The sequence below is a fragment of the Balaenoptera ricei genome, chromosome 4, assembly GCF_028023285.1.
Source record: "Balaenoptera ricei isolate mBalRic1 chromosome 4, mBalRic1.hap2, whole genome shotgun sequence".
Classification (NCBI taxonomy): domain Eukaryota; kingdom Metazoa; phylum Chordata; class Mammalia; order Artiodactyla; family Balaenopteridae; genus Balaenoptera; species Balaenoptera ricei.
Genome location: NC_082642.1, coordinates 86,375,830 through 86,391,502, shown reverse-complemented (window position 1 = coordinate 86,391,502; position 15,673 = coordinate 86,375,830). Strand labels below are relative to the sequence as shown.

At 40.2% G+C, this 15,673-nt stretch overlaps 1 protein-coding gene across 3 annotated transcripts in view; it reads left to right on the top strand.

Annotated features, from left to right (window-relative positions):
• The window catches only part of ATP13A4 (ATPase 13A4), a 141,126-nt gene that overhangs the window by 90,324 nt on the left and 35,129 nt on the right, over positions 1-15,673 (top strand). For all 3 annotated transcript variants that reach the window (XM_059920782.1, XM_059920781.1, XM_059920783.1), the window contains exons 14-17: positions 4,091-4,241; positions 5,804-5,890; positions 6,120-6,273; positions 7,432-7,543. In XM_059920782.1, the coding sequence (XP_059776765.1) occupies positions 4,091-4,241; positions 5,804-5,890; positions 6,120-6,273; positions 7,432-7,543 (504 nt within the window). The remainder of the gene's footprint in view (positions 1-4,090; positions 4,242-5,803; positions 5,891-6,119; positions 6,274-7,431; positions 7,544-15,673) is intronic.

Here is a 15,673-nt window from a genome sequence, read left to right as displayed (position 1 = left end):
TTTATTTATTTTATACAGCAGGTCCTTATTAGTCATCCATTTTATACACATCAGTATATACATGTCAAGCCCAATCACCCAATTCATCACACCACCACCTCCCCTCCCTCCACTTTCCCCCCTTGGTGTCCATACATTTGTTCTCTGCATCTGTGTCTCAAGTTCTGCCCTGCAAACCAGTTCATCTGTACCATTTTTCTAGGTTCCACATATATGCGTTAACATACGATATTTGTTTTTCTCTTTCTGACTTACTTCACTCTGTATGACAGTCTCTAGATCCATCCACGTCTCTACAAATGACCCAATTTCGTTCCTTTTTATGGCTGAATAATATTCCATCATATATACGTACCACTTCTTCTTTATCCATTCGTCTGTCGATGGGCATTTAGGTTTCTTCCATGACCTGGCTGTTGTAAATAGTGCTGCAATGAACACTGGGGTGCATGTGTCTTTTCGAATTATGGTTTTCTCCAGATATATGCCCAGGAATGGGATTGCTGGATTATATGGTAGCTCTATTTTTAGTTTTTGTTTGTTTGTTTGTTTTTTGTTTTTTGTTTTTTTTCCTAGTTAATTTGTTTATTTATTTATTTATTTTTTGGCTGTGTTGGGTCTTCGTTTCCGTATGAGGGCTTTCTCTAGTTGCAGTGAGCGGGGGCCACTCTTCATTGCGGTGCGTGGGCCTCTCACTATCGCGGCCTCTCTTGTTGCAGAGCACAGTCTCCATTCGCGCAGGCTCAGCAGTTGTGGCTCACGGGCCCAGTTGCTCCGCGGCATGTGGCTCCCAGACCAGGGCTCGAACCCGTGTCCCCTGCATTGGCAGGCAGACTCTCAACCACTGTGCCACCAGGGAAGCCCTATTTTTAGTTTTTTAAGGAATCTCCATACTGTTCTCCATAGTGGCTGTATCAATTTACATTCCCAGCAACAGGGTAAGAGGGTTCCATTTTCTCCACACCTTCTCCAGCATCTGTTGTTTGTAGAATTTTTGATGATGGCCATTCTAACCGGTGTGAGGTAATACCTCACTGTAGCTTTGATTTGCATTTCTCTAATAATTAGTGATGTTGAGCATCTTTTCATGTGCCACTTAGCCATCTGTATGTCTTTTTTGGAGAAATGTCTGCTTAGATCTTCCTCCCATTTTTTGGTGGGGTTGTTTGTTTTTTAGATATTGAGCTGCATGAGCTCAGGTTTTGTTTTTTTAATGAAAATATTTCCCTCTCATACTTGCAACCTAAATCACAAAGCATCTTATACATAAGAGGTACATCGTGATTCTTCTGCATTATGCAAATGACATACGATTTAACCATAAAATATTTTAATTATATATGTTTAACACATTTTCATATTAATGTATTCTTTATAAACAAGTCCATTTCTGGAGTTGAAAAATTAATCCTGGTGCTTCTAACCATTTTAGTCTATAGAAGGAGGCTGTTACAAGTGGTAACTTTCTAAAGATCTTTTCATTTTCTCTTGAAGATAGATTTGGATATATACCCGGTCTTCTTGTTCATTCGTATTTTCCTGTTTCAGTGTCTATAAAAAAATGTATGCATTTATTCAAATATGTGAGCATTCAGAGAGCAGTCTTTTTCTTATTTATATTTGTGTCCCTAATGCCATATAGCACTATAGCAGGCACACATAGTAGATGCACAATAAATGTTCGTTTATTTAAAGTGAACTTAATATGTTCCATCTTTTGAATGCTCTTCTCCTTATTGAATTGGCATCATCTTATTCACAAAACTTTTAAAACTTTCTGTTTCTAAAAGTGACTTGTCAAATTTAAATAAAAACAATTGATATACTATTTAGATTATTGATAGATTAATCCAAACTGTCACTCTCCTTCCCCCCTCCCTCCTTTCCCTCCTTCAAAAAGGTCAAAGTTGGCTCTAAATGACTAAAAGAGCAATTAAAAGTGTTTTTTAAAATTTTTTAAAGTATTTATTTATTTATTTGGCTGCATCAGGTCTTAGTCGCGGTACGTGGGCTCTTCGTTGTGGTGTGCAGGCTTCTCTCTAGCTGTGGTGCACGGACTCAGTAGTTGCAGCACGCGGGCTCTCTAGTTGTGGCACATGGGCTCTAGAACTCATGGGCTCAGTAGTTGCGGCGCTCAGTCTTAGCTGCCCCACGGCGTGTGGGATCTTAGTTCCCTGACCAGGGATCGAACCCACGTTCCTTGCTATGGAAGGCGGATTTTTAACCACTGGACCACCAGGGAATTCCCCCAACATTTTTTTAATTGACAAATTTAATTGATAGAATAAGAGAAAACAGATTAAATTCTAAGCAAGCAGTCAGCACTTGACTTAGTCGCTGTTAAATATCTTATTGTAAAATGTAAGCTCATTTCTAATAATTCTTATCTTTTCCAAAGAGGGCCTGCCTAATGTGCCAAGTACTTCAAAGTTATTGGAAGTCTACCTGAGCTACCTGGTCTTGATAAGTCATAAACATTCAAATAATAGTTCAAGGTCAGGGATGACAGAGGGTTCTATTCATTTTTGTGCAAACCAGGGTCTGGCCCAATCCTCCCAAACTCAGAACTGTGTATTCAGAATTACATACGGAAGACAGTTTGTGTGCCATCTTAAAGATAAGATTCTTTTTTCCTGATCTGTGTTTGCTTTACAGTGTGAGCTTGAGAATCTGTGTTAATCACTGATGGTGACTGCTTCCTTTTAGATGTTTACTAAAATACCACAGACATATTGTAACCACTGAGATAACTTGATCTTTCAATATATAATGATATGATCAACAGGCTCAGTAATCAGTCGAGAGGTTTTTGAACTCTTAAGGAAGCTTGAATGAGGAAACCAGGAAGAAATTTGGCTGAATTACGAGTTAACGTTCTGATGTATATGCTTTCAGGAACAAAACTCTAGAGCAACCGAAGGAAATGCAGTGTCCATATCATGAGAGATAATAGTCTGATCCTGGAGACCATGTTTTAAGACAAACTATGATAAATAGTAAAAAATACAAATTCTTTCATGAAACAGTAACTAGGAAGGTCAGAGGTCTGGAAACTGCACATTGGAAGCACAGCTAGAGGTTCCTGTGTAATCCCAGAGGAAGGGAGTATTAAAGGGGGTACAGCCAAGCTGTCCCACAAATCTGAAGGAAGTTGACATGTGGAGGAGGAGGAGCAAGTAGCTTCTGACTGGCTCCAAGAATCAGATTTGGCCTTAATTCAGGAAGCACCTTCAGCCGCTCAGGGTCCACCAAACAGTATGGCCTGCCTTGTGAACCACTTACTGCGCTACACATGTAAGAAGGGACTGACCAATAAGGTCCAGAGGACATCCTTTTGTAGGCCCAATGCCAAACTTGATGACTTCAACTCTGAGTTAGTAAAAGAACCCTGCATATGATGTTTGAGTTGTATCTCGGTAGATTTTAGATGAGGGCACTTTCTACAGGAACCAATGGTAATGATGGCTGCAATATAGATCCTAGATGTCAGGGTGGAAGAGGAGAATGCTGTGTCCTTTTCAAAACGTCTTTTAAAAATTTCATTTCTTTACCATTATGGTCTTTCAGATTTCCAGTAACCAACTCATTCATTTATTTGCTCTTATATTTGTTGACTGTCTACTGTGGACCAAACATCAGATATGTTGGAGAGAGAGATATGGAAGAGACAGCCCTGCCCTGAAGAATAGATTGAAGATATACACAAGTAGCTATAGTATGAGCTAGCCTGTTCTGTCTCACAGCATAAGAGATAAAGTGGTCTGGAAGCTCAGGTGGGAGTGGATGTACTTAGAACTAAGGGTGATACTTCTAGCTCTTTCTATAACTCTGGATTTAAATCAGTGCCAGAGAGAGGGTAAGGAAAAGAGGGAAGAAAGAGCTTGAAAGAACCTCAGGATTTTTTCTCATACTCATTGAACTTATGTAAGGATGATGGATGAATGAAGCACTATTCTTTTGGGGAGATTAGAGTGTGGATATGTAATGTAACAAAGCATATTAACTTATTTTTTAAAAGGATGGTCACCTCCAGAAGCTCCATGCTGACCTGGAGGAATAGGACTAAAGCCCTTTCCCTTTTCTCCTTTAGCTTCCAGGAAGTCCACAACTTTGCCTCAGGCAAGGCTTTGCCATGGGGCCCACTGTATGCAGCCATGGCCAGCTGCCATTCTCTGATCCTCCTGGATGGGACCATCCATGGAGACCCACTGGACCTCAAAATGTTTGAAGCTACTACCTGGGTAAGCTTCTGTTCTGCAAAGATTCTAAGAAGCTTCTTCAATGCCAGACCAAGCCAGGTGTTATCATAGCTATTCAATACTCATAAAATGCGAGGTCTCCAATATGGAGTACATATGGCAGTGAGGGGCAAACTCATCTAAGCCCCAGTTTTCTCCTCTGTACAGTGTATTTCCATATTAGGGTTATTGTGAGGATTAAGTGGAAGGACGCATTAAAAAAAATCCCTGGTGCTGTGCCTGGAATATATTACCAGCTCAATAGTATTAGTATAATTATTATCTAATTACTTTCTAACCCTTTCCAGCTGTAGTATGAGCCATGTCTGGTTTCAGAGTTATCTCGAACATGGGGATTAGGAAACATCACTGTCCCCAGTGCTTAGGATAATTCGTTGTTACCAGGAGTTTTATTCCTACTACTTTAGTATTAATTTTGTCTCTAAGACTAGACAATAAAAGGGAAAACCATGAGAGCTTTTGTTGAGACTCTGAAGTAGATTTCAGATCAAATGACCTTGTTCAGGACGAGGAATCCGGCTCTCCCGGTTCTAGTCTTGGCTCTGTTCTGATTGACTCCTTCACCTCGTAAGGTCATCTCTCCTGTTGGGGTTTTCCATAACTTTAAAATGAGGGGATTGAATTAGACCAACAGTGTTCACCTAAAAGAAACAAAAAAGCTGGAATCTTTTCTTAAAAGGAAATTTTATTCAAAAGCATCCTACACAAAACAAATCGTTGGAGTTACTCTGGTTGAGATAGAAAATGGGGAGTAAAAGCACAGCTTAGGGAACACACATCCCCACCTACTTAGCTACAAGCCCACCTCCACCCCCTATAGCCTGGTTCAGCTCCAGGCCCCTGTGATGCATGTGTGAGCCCCACTGAAGGAGACAGTCTTTAGGGTCCCTTCGAACGCTAATAGGACATGGTTCTGTAGCAGTCTGATGTAACTTTCTCCATTCTTCTTGGGTTACTGTTTCTGTACGTTTAAGTAGAGATTATAATTTCTTCTCTGAGATTTTTTCTGCCACTCAATGAGATGATTATAAAGCATTTTGGCAGCTTTGGGTAAAAGGTTCCTTTGACTATACTTTAGGGTCTTTATTATAGCAATTCCTGAGTGTCTACTGAACATTAACCACATATATCACAGTCCCTGCCCTGCTGTACCCTGGGGACCATGAATCCAAATTAGACAGAGAAGGAAGTGCACGAGCAACAGTGAACCAGGAGAAAAAGGCAATAAGGTGCGGGCTACTCACGCTCAGTGTTTTCAAGTTAGGCCCTTCAGAAATGGAGAATGAGCTTTTATACAGCACATTCCAGCAGAGAAAGCAGGAGAAATTGCATGAATAATTCAGAAGTGTCTGCCCTTCAAGTTCCTAGCATTTCCGATGCATTATTTTTGTGTGTGGCGAATTAAGCCTGGTTCACCTCCGTGTAGCTGCGGGAGGAGAATACATTGAGACGGATTGAGATGTTCTCAAGGGAAGGATTTGAGCACAGTATTAGTGGATGAACAAGAAAGAAATCTCTACAGTGAAACATCCTGTTTGAAATAGGAAATGGTGGTTTCCGGGCATGATTTCCACATCACGGGAGCACCGGCATGTGCCATGGTTGTTAAGCCCTGCAAACCAGCCAGCCAGGTAAGCCTTGCCCGCCCTCTACCCCACAAAACCCAACTCAGAAGGAAAGTCCTGTCAGGCCCACAATTTTGAAAGCTCAGAGATGTGTCTTCTTTGAATTCCACGTATGAAAATTGGTGAGACCTTGTTGCCCTTATTTGCTAAACTAAGGATTGGCAAAGGAGTAATTAATTTCCAACAGCTAGAAGCTATGTGGTGTGTCCCTCTCCATTCCCCATCCCTCATCCAGGTCCCAGTGGCAGGAATTGCAATCCTGCATCAGTTCCCATTCTCATCAGCGCTGCAGAGGATGACAGTCATTGCCCAAGAGATGGGGGGTGACTGGCTGGCATTCATGAAAGGTGCACCGGAGAGGGTGGCCAGCTTTTGCCAACCTGAGACAGGTAAGTGGACAGACTTATATTACAATGGGCAAATCTGTATTTCCAACCCACATATGTCCCCTCAGCATTTGATCGATGAATCCAATTGCCTACTGGCCATCACCAATTGGATGACTCACTGGCATCTCAAACTCGGTACCAAAACCAAGCTTATCTTTCTCACTCTCTATATTTCCCATCTTAGTGAATGAAAGTACTACTCCCCCATCCCAGTTTAGGATTCTTCCTGGATTCCTCTCTCTCCCTCAGTGCCTCTGTCTTGTCAATTGCTAATCCATGGCGCTGTCACTCCATCAGCTCTGGCCCTCATCATCCCTCCACTGGATCACTTCATAGTTGGTGAATTTGTTCCCTGCCCCCCAGTGTCCCCTACTCTAATTCACCCTTCACACTGTGACCAGATTGGTTTTTCTGTCACACAGTATAATGATGTTAGCACATTCCTGCTTTCATTCTTTGGTTGCTTCCCATAGGCTCCAGGATAATCTCCTTTAGGATCATATCTAAGGCCTTCATGATCTGACTCCTATCAAACTTCCCAGAGTTTCCTTACCACTCCTATCTTCACATCCTGTGCTCCCCCTGAGATGAACTATCAAGGTTTGCTGTCTCATGGCCCTGTGTCTGAGCACATGATGCTCCCTCAGCCAAAATGCCCTTTCCCTTCTCCATCTAATCACATCCTCCCTGTCTGATAGATGCACCAAGTGTTTCCATAGCGTGCTGTAACTGCCTGGATCATAGCAAGGATCTCATTCGATTGTATTGTTAGTCTACTGGCTGTTACCCTACTAGACAAAGACCCTCAGAGTGGCAATTGCAGTGTAATCTCTGCATCGCTAATTCCTGACCCACAGTAGACTCAATAAATATTTGATGGTTAAACTGGAGAAAAAAAGAATCATACACTTTTCCCATTCTTCTTCTTCTTTTTGTTTTTTTTATTTTTTGAATGCTTCCTTTTCATTTCTGCTTCACTGGATCCCAAGAGGTCAACCGTGACAATGTAGTAATATTTAACATTCCCACTGACTTGTTTGTGTACATTTTTAGAGGTGTGTTTTCTTGGGCAAGAGTTGGAACTCTTTGTAAAGCATTTCTCTCCCAGTACTAGCTGAGTTCATGTTGCATACTAATCTTGTGTTATTTTCTGAACAGTACCAACTAGTTTTGTTAGTGAACTTCAGATTTACACGACACAGGGCTTCCGGGTCATAGGACTGGCCTACAAAAAGCTGGAGATGGACCATCACACCACTGCCTTGATGAGGTAAATGGGGTGGGGGGAATTTTGATAAAGCAGAATGGTTTCGCGGGAAGATGCACCAGACTGGGCAGTGGACCCAGCAACACAGCTTACTGAATTTGTGTGCATGAAATGCCTCTGAACTTAGTAAATGGGGATATAGTCATCCCTGCCCTGCCTAAATCACAAAGCTGATGTGAACACTGACTGGGAGAACTGATGAGAAATAGCTGTATAAATTGTAAAATATGATGTGATTGTACAGCTTTGTGAAAACAGATATATGAATACAACCCATGTTCCAGAGAGTTTGAAGTTGTGGTCATGCCCCCATTTTGAACCAAATATAAGTTTGGTTTTAAATTATTTTTGATATTTAATTAATTAATTAGCTATTTTGGGATTTTATTATTTTTATTTTTTATCATAGTTGGTGAATTTGTAGAAAGAAAACATAACACTTGTCTGAAAAAAAATCTTGATAAAAAATACACAACTTAATGAAATGAATAAATATAGCTTGGACTCAATATATAATCTAGGTAATGTAGAAACACAAGAAAAACCTGGAGAGGCCATACTAAAGAGAGCTTTGGTATGTATAGATTAAAATAAGGATGCTCAAAAGCTAAAATGGACTGGAGTAATTAGTGATTCAAATTTATGTGTTGTTTTATTTTCCACTGTTTTCAGACTATGGTGTTTATTTCATTTTCAATGTCATGTCCAATACTCTATGTCAGCCACTATTGGTAACACTGCTGTGGAGATAATCAAGGCTTATTTTGTTATTTAGGATTTTAAATTTGGGAGGTCTAATATATTTGTTTTCAACCCTGCCAGATTCAACACTCTCTTCCTGTAACTGTATTATGTATCACTTCCTTTAATATAAGGAAATAAAATTCATATGTAACATGATCTGCACATATTCTCTGTGAAAAAGAAATATAATGCCCTCTATATAGAACAAATAGAAGCTAAAATTACAATGCATTATAAAAAGTAATAAATAGTTCCATAAATACACAGCTGACTCCATTAAAACAAAATGAAGCAAGATGTTTCTTGCACCCTATGTAGAATCATTGGAGCTGTAACTTTCAGGAATGCAGACTGATACAGGTGTGTTATACATCAAAGTCTCAAATACCGCCGGCAGTCTTACTGTCAGCAAGGTGACTGTGAAATGGCTAAAAACTCTTGGGAAAGTGGAATAAAATAGTACACCCTCCTCTCATTGTATATGGTAGTCACATTCCTGGAAAACTCAATAGAATCTTAAAAATGTGTACAGAATACTTTGTGTTTATATGTAAAACAGAGCTAGGAGAAGTATAAACAATTTTATATTTGCTTATTATAATATAGTTGTATTATATTTACTATAAAAAACAGTACACTAAATAGTATAATAATAGTGTGAAATAAACAGTATAATTCTGTACTGGCTTAGGAAAGTATCAACAATATTTTAGTGTCCTTGAATGTCCTGTAAAATATTCAAAAGTAATGTGGGATGCAGGGTAACATTTTGCACGTCTAAAAAGTTTCCAAAATGTCCTCTAGGGGCAGTATCGCCCCTGATAAGAATCACTGATGTGTCCCAACCTTGTCTCTTTGTGAATGGTGGGTGAGGCCCAGAGTGGGAAATGGCTCATCCAAAGTCATTGCATGTTGGATCCCTGGACTTACTGGCCCCAGGAGAGTGGGCCAGCTTACTGTGACTCTTAAAACTTTGGTTATTACATTCTGGATGTTTGTTGTAATTTAATCAACCCAGTTCACTCAAATCAGAGAGCTAAAAGTGACCTTTGAGATTGGATCTCACATTTTAAAGAAGAGGAAACTTGGGTCTGTGATGCGGCAGAATTGGGAATGAAACTTTGTTTCCTGAGAGCCTGTTGACACATGTTATCAAGATTCTGGCTGCTAAGCTGCTGCTTCTGATTATTATAATAAAATATTTGCAAATCAAGTTTCAAACTCATGGCTTCAGGGCTTGTGCATGTAACAAAGCACTCAGGCAGAGGCACATGGGCAGTGGGAAATGGTGACACACAAGAGAGTAACAGTTGACTCTCACAGCGTTGAAATTCCAACTTTTCAAAATCTGGTAACGTCTATACCCAAGTTCACTGGTAGGATCTGAGCTTAGGTCGTCAATCTGCCAATCTTGTGTTAAAGACACATCACCACTATACATACTTCTAGTTAAGTCAATTTACCTAGCCTTTCTAATCCATGATGAGAGCAGAACATTCTTTCTGGGGTGTGTGTGTGTGCATGTGTGTGTGTGTTTACTCAGAGTGCTTCCAGCACTGATATCATAATTTCTTTGATGGTTCTTCGTTCGCTTTATGCATATTTCACCTTTTAAAAATCACATGGATTTTAAGAACATGAAGTGTAATCACAGGAGTGACAATGCTCCTTTGTATTACACTCCCCGTTCTTCATTATTTTTAGGTGCTTCAGGAGGAGGTATAATGTCTGTGCAGGAAGCAGGAAAAGATAGCATGCTATTCCAAGTTACAGAGCATGAGCCCCTTCAAGGGACTACATCTTCTCTTTATTTTCTGGCTCAGATTGAATGAAAAGAAGAATCATGTCATGTTAGAGCTAGAAGAGACTTTGCAGATCCGTTAGTTTCACCACCTGCTTTTATAAAAGTAGAGATAGATTGCCAGACAAGGAAAATGATTTGCCCATAGTTACACAGTAAGGTAGTCTCAGAGCTGGGAGTAGAATGCTGGTCTCCTGATTACTGTGCACTGAACCCTACGAAGGCCATGTGCCAGAGGAACCAGAAAAACGAGTGCCAAAGTGGGTTGCAGACTTTATCACATGCTTGACCCTGCAGCCATTTTCTTGGCCCGATCTGGTGCCTTGTGGTTGGACCATGTCAGTCATCTCTGAAAATGTCTAAAACCTGATGCCTGTGTATGAGGACCACTAGAAAGATTAGAGGACCTGAGTCAAGCATCAACTAAGTTATCCTTCAAAGAGCAGCTCAAATATCACCTCCTCTCGTAAAGCTTCTCCAATCACTCCACCCAGAAATGATTTCACCTTCCTCTTTGATGGCATAGGACTCTTATTTGCACATGATCATGATACTTTCCCAGCCTTCCATGTAACCAAAGTGGTCAGGTCTAATCTTTTCCCCCAAGTTGAATGTCAAGTCTCTGGAGTCAGGAGCTACTATAGTCCCTGCATATTCTCTTCCCCTTTCCAGAGACCTGTTCCTTGCACTTATTTGTGTGTTCACTAAATGGTCATTGATCTGACAGACTGGTTGACTTCAGTTCCTGTGAGAACCCTCTGGTAGTAGAAATTCTGAAAGAGGAAGTAAATTTTCCTAGGTCACCTGGCGAAAAATGGTTACAGCAGACAGTAGAGCATTTCAACTGGCAAATGTTTGCCGAGCACCTCCTCTGTGATGGGCACCGCATGACTATTGTTGAACTTGTCACTGAACTGAGAAAGGTTGCCCTTAAGGAGCTGAGACAGAGAGACAGATCAGATAGCAACAAATGATAATATATGGACAAATAAAATACAAGCTAAACTGAGGTAGAAGTAATATGTTGAGGTAGCAAGTGTTTCTCTCTGGGGAAGTCTCTATGGGGAGGTGCATGTGAGCTCAGGTTCAAAATATAGGAAGGGTTTCAATGGCAGATAAAGGGAACTTATAACCTTCTCCATGAAATAAGAGGAAATGTCTTACGGCGCCTAGAGCAAATGTTCGGAGATCGTTGTGTACGGAGTACACCCATGGTAAGTGGTCCAACTTGGCTGGAGGTCGGGATGGATAAAGAATTAAGTGACAGATGAAGCTGGAAAGATCATTTGGAATCAGATTATGGAGAGACTTAAATGCCAGGTTCAGAAGAATAGGAAGTGCTATCCTTCTGAGCCAGCTCTGAGGTGAGTAGTTCAGCTGTGTCCACTTTCTGTCACTCCAGTGGAGGTGTTAGCGGTGTCCTGGAGAGTACCCCTAATTCTAGTTCGGGCCCCTGATTGAAGTGAGGCCCAGCACTGAGACAAGCAAGGCAGGTTGGTTTTTTTGCTTTCATCTGTATTTCGACCAGAATTGGGCGGTACTGGTGCCTTGCTCTTGTGTCTGCTAGAGGTATCTGGGTCTCAGATAAATGAATCATGGAAGAATCTTTGAAACCACAATCCCAAATATGCTCCCCTGCACTTGGTCCTGTGGAAGGTTTTGGAAATGTTCTTGTGATGGTCAGGAGCCTCGGAGAATTTATTTGTTTGCAGAAACATTCACACTTTATGTAGAGAAGCAATGCTACCTGCTGAGAGGCAGAGAGAGACAGGGAGGGAGAGAGATTGGCTTCAAAAGAAGGGCTCCTTTTTTGAGATTATGGCCTCATGCCTCTTGGGACTAAAATACCATAGATTTCTCTAGCTTTGATTTCTAGAGAAACTGGTTTTTTGTTTTATTTACCTTGTGCCTCACTTATTTTTTTTTTAAACATCTTTATTGGAGTATAATTGCTTTACAATGGTGTGTTAGTTTCTGCTGTATAACAAAGTGAATCAGCTATACGTATGCATATATCCCCATATCTCCTCCCTCTTGTGTCTCCCTCCCACCCTCCCTATCCCACCCCTCTAAGCGGTCACAAAGCACCAAGCTGATCTCCCTGTGCTATGCGGCTGCTTCCCACTAGCTATTTTACATTTGGTAGTGTATATATGCCCATACCACTCTCTCACTTCGTCCCAGCTTACCCTTCCCCCTCCACATGTCCTCAAGTCCATTCTCTACTTCTGCATCTTTATTCCTGTCCTGCCCCTAAGCTCTTCAGAACCATTTTGTTTTTCTGTTTTTTTTTTAGATTCCATATATATGCGTAACATATGGTATTTGTTTTTCTCTTTCTGACGTACTTCACTCTGTATGACAGACTCTAGGTCCGTCCACTTCACTGCAAATAACTCAATTTCGTTTCTTTTTTTTTTTTTTTTTAATATAAATTTATTTATTTATTTATTTTTGGCTGTGTTGGGTCTTCATTGCTGTGTGCGGGCTTTCTCTAGTTGCAGTGAGTGGGGGCTACTCTTCGTTGTGGTGCACAGGCTTCTCATTCTCGTGGCTTCACTTGTTGTGGAGTGCAGGCTCTAGACGCACAGGCTTCAGTAGCTGTGGCATGTGGGCTCAGTAGTTGTGGCTTGCGGGCTCTAGATCTCAGGCTCAGTAGTTGTGGTGCACAGGCTTAGTTGCTCTGCGGCATGTAGGAACTTCCCTTACCAAGGCACGAACCTGTGTCTCTTTCATTGGCAGGCAGATTCTTAACCACTGCGCCACCAGGGAATCCCCCAATTTCATTTCTTTTTATGGCTGAGTAATATTCCATTGTATATACGTGCCACATCTTCTTTATCCATTCATCTGTCGATGGACACTTAGGTTGCTTCCATGTTCTGGCTATTGTAAATAGTGCCGCAATGAACATTTTGGTACATGACTCTTTTTGAATTATGGTTTTCTCAGGGTATATGCCCAGTAATGGGATTACTGGGTCATATGGTAGTTCTATTTTGAGTTTTTTGATGAACCTCCATACTGTTCTCCATAGTGGCTGTATCAATTTACATTCCCACCAACAGTGCAAGAGGGTTCCCTTTTCTCCACACCCTCTCCAGCATTTATTGTTTGTAGATTTTTTGATGATGGCCATTCTGACCAGTGTGAGGTGATACCTCATTGTAGTTTTGATTTGCATTTCTCTAATGATTAATGATGTTGAGCATCCTTTTGTGTGTTTCTTGGCAATCTCTATATCTTCTTTGGAGAAAAGTCTATTTAGGTCTTCTGCCCATTTTTGGATTGGGTTTTTTTTTTTTGATATTGAGCTGCATGAGCTGCTTGTATATTTTGGAGAGTAATCCTTTGTCAGTTGCATCATTTGCAAATATTTTCTCCCATTCTGATGGTTGTCTTTTCATCTTGTTTATGGTTTCCTTTGCTGTGCAAAAGCTTTTAAGTTTCATTAGGTCCCTTTATTTATTTTTGTTTTTATTTCCATTTCTCTAGGAGGTGGGTCAAAAAGAATCTTGCTGTGATTTATGTCATGGAGTGTTCTGCCTCCAAGTGTTTTCCTCTAGAGTGTTTTCCTCTAAGACTTTTATAGTGTCTGGCCTTACATTTAGGCCTTTAATCCATTTTCAGTCTATTTTTGTGTATAGTGTTAGGAAGTGTTCTAATTTCATTCTTTCACATGTAGCTGTCCAGTTTTCCCAGCACCACTTATTGAAGAGGCTGTCATTTCTCCATTGTATATTCTTGCCTCCTTTATCAAAGATAAGGTGACCATATGTGCATGGGTTTATCTCTGGGCTTTCTATCCTGTTCCATTGATCTATATATCTGTGTTTGTGCCAGTACCATACTGTCTTGATTATTGTAGCTTTGTAGTACAGTGTGAAATCAGGGAGCCTGATTCCTCCAGCTCCTTTTTTCTTTCTCAAGATTGCTTTGGCTATTCAGGGTCTGTTGTGATTCCATACAAATTGTGAAAATTTTTGCGCTAGTTCTGTGAAAAATGCCATTGGTAGTTTGATAGGGATTGCACTGAATCTGTAGATTGCTTTGGGTAGTAGAGTCATTTTACAATGTTGATTCTTCCAATCCAAGAACATGGTATATCTCTCCATCTGTTTTTATAGTCTTTAATTTCTTTCATCAGTGTCTTATAGTTTTCTGCATACAGGTCTTTTGTCTCCTTAGGTAGGTTTATTCCTAGGTATTTTATTCTTTCTGTTGCAATGGTAAATGGGAGTGTTTCCTTAATTTCTCTTTCTGAGTTTTCATCATTAGTGCATAGGAATGCAAGAGATTTCTGTGCATTAATTTTGTATCCTGCTACTCTACCAAATTCATTGATTAGCTCTAGTAGTTTTCTGGTAGCATCTTTAGGATTCTCTATGTATAGTATCATGTCATCTGCAAACAATGAAGGTTTTACTTCTTTTCTGATTTGGATTTCTTTTATTTCTTTTTCTTCTCTGATTGCTGTGCCTAAAACTTCCAAAACTATGTTGAATAATAGTGGTGAGAGTGGGCAACCTTGTCCTGTTCCTGATCTTAGTGGAAATGGTTTCAGTTTTTCACCATTGAGAACAATGTTGGCTGTGGGTTTGTCATATACGACCTTTATTATTTTGAGGTAAGTTCCCTCTGTGCCTCCTTTATGGAGGGGTTTTATCATAAATGGGTGTTGAATTTTGTCAAAAGTTTTTCTGTATCTATTGAGATGATCATAAGGTTTTTCTCCTTCAATTTGTTAATATGGTATATCACATTGATTGATTTGCGTATTTTGAAGAATCCTTGCATTCCTGGGATAAACCCCACTTGATCATGGTGTATGATCCTTTTAATGTGCTGTTGGATTGTGTTTGCTAGTATTTTGTTGAGGATTCTTGCATCTATGTTCATCAGTGATATTAGCCTGTAGTTTTGTTTTTTTGTGGCATCTTTGGTTTTGGTATCTGGGTGATGGTGGCCTCGTAGAATGAGTTTGGGAGTGTTCCTCCTTCTGCTATATTTTGGAAGAGTTTGAGAAGGATAGGTGTTAGCTCTTCTCTAAATGTTTCATAGAATTCGCCTGTGATGCCATCTGGTCCTGGGCTTTTGTTTGTTGGAAGATTTTTAATCACAGTGTCAATTTCAGTGCTTGTGATTGGTCTGTTTATATTTTCTATTTCTTCCTGGTTCAGTTTCGGAAGGTTGTGCTTTTCTAAGAATTTGTACACTTCTTCCAAGTTGTGCATTTTATTGGCATATAGTTGCTTGTAGTAATCTCTCATGAGCCTTTGTATTGCTGCATGTCAGTTGTTACTTCCCCTTTTTAATTTCTAATTCTGTTGATTTGAGTGTTGTCCCTTTTTTTCTTGATGAGTCTGGCTAATGGTTTATCAATTCTGTTTATCTTCTCAAAGAACCAGCATTTAGTTTTATTGATCTTTGCTATTGTTTCCTTCATTTCTTTTTCATTTATTGCTGATCTGATCTTTATGATTTCTTTCCTTCCGCTAACCTTGGGGTTTTTCTGTTCTTCTTTCTCTAATTGCTTTAGGTGCAAGGTTAGGTTGTTTAGTTGAGATGTTTCTTGTTTCTTTAGGTCG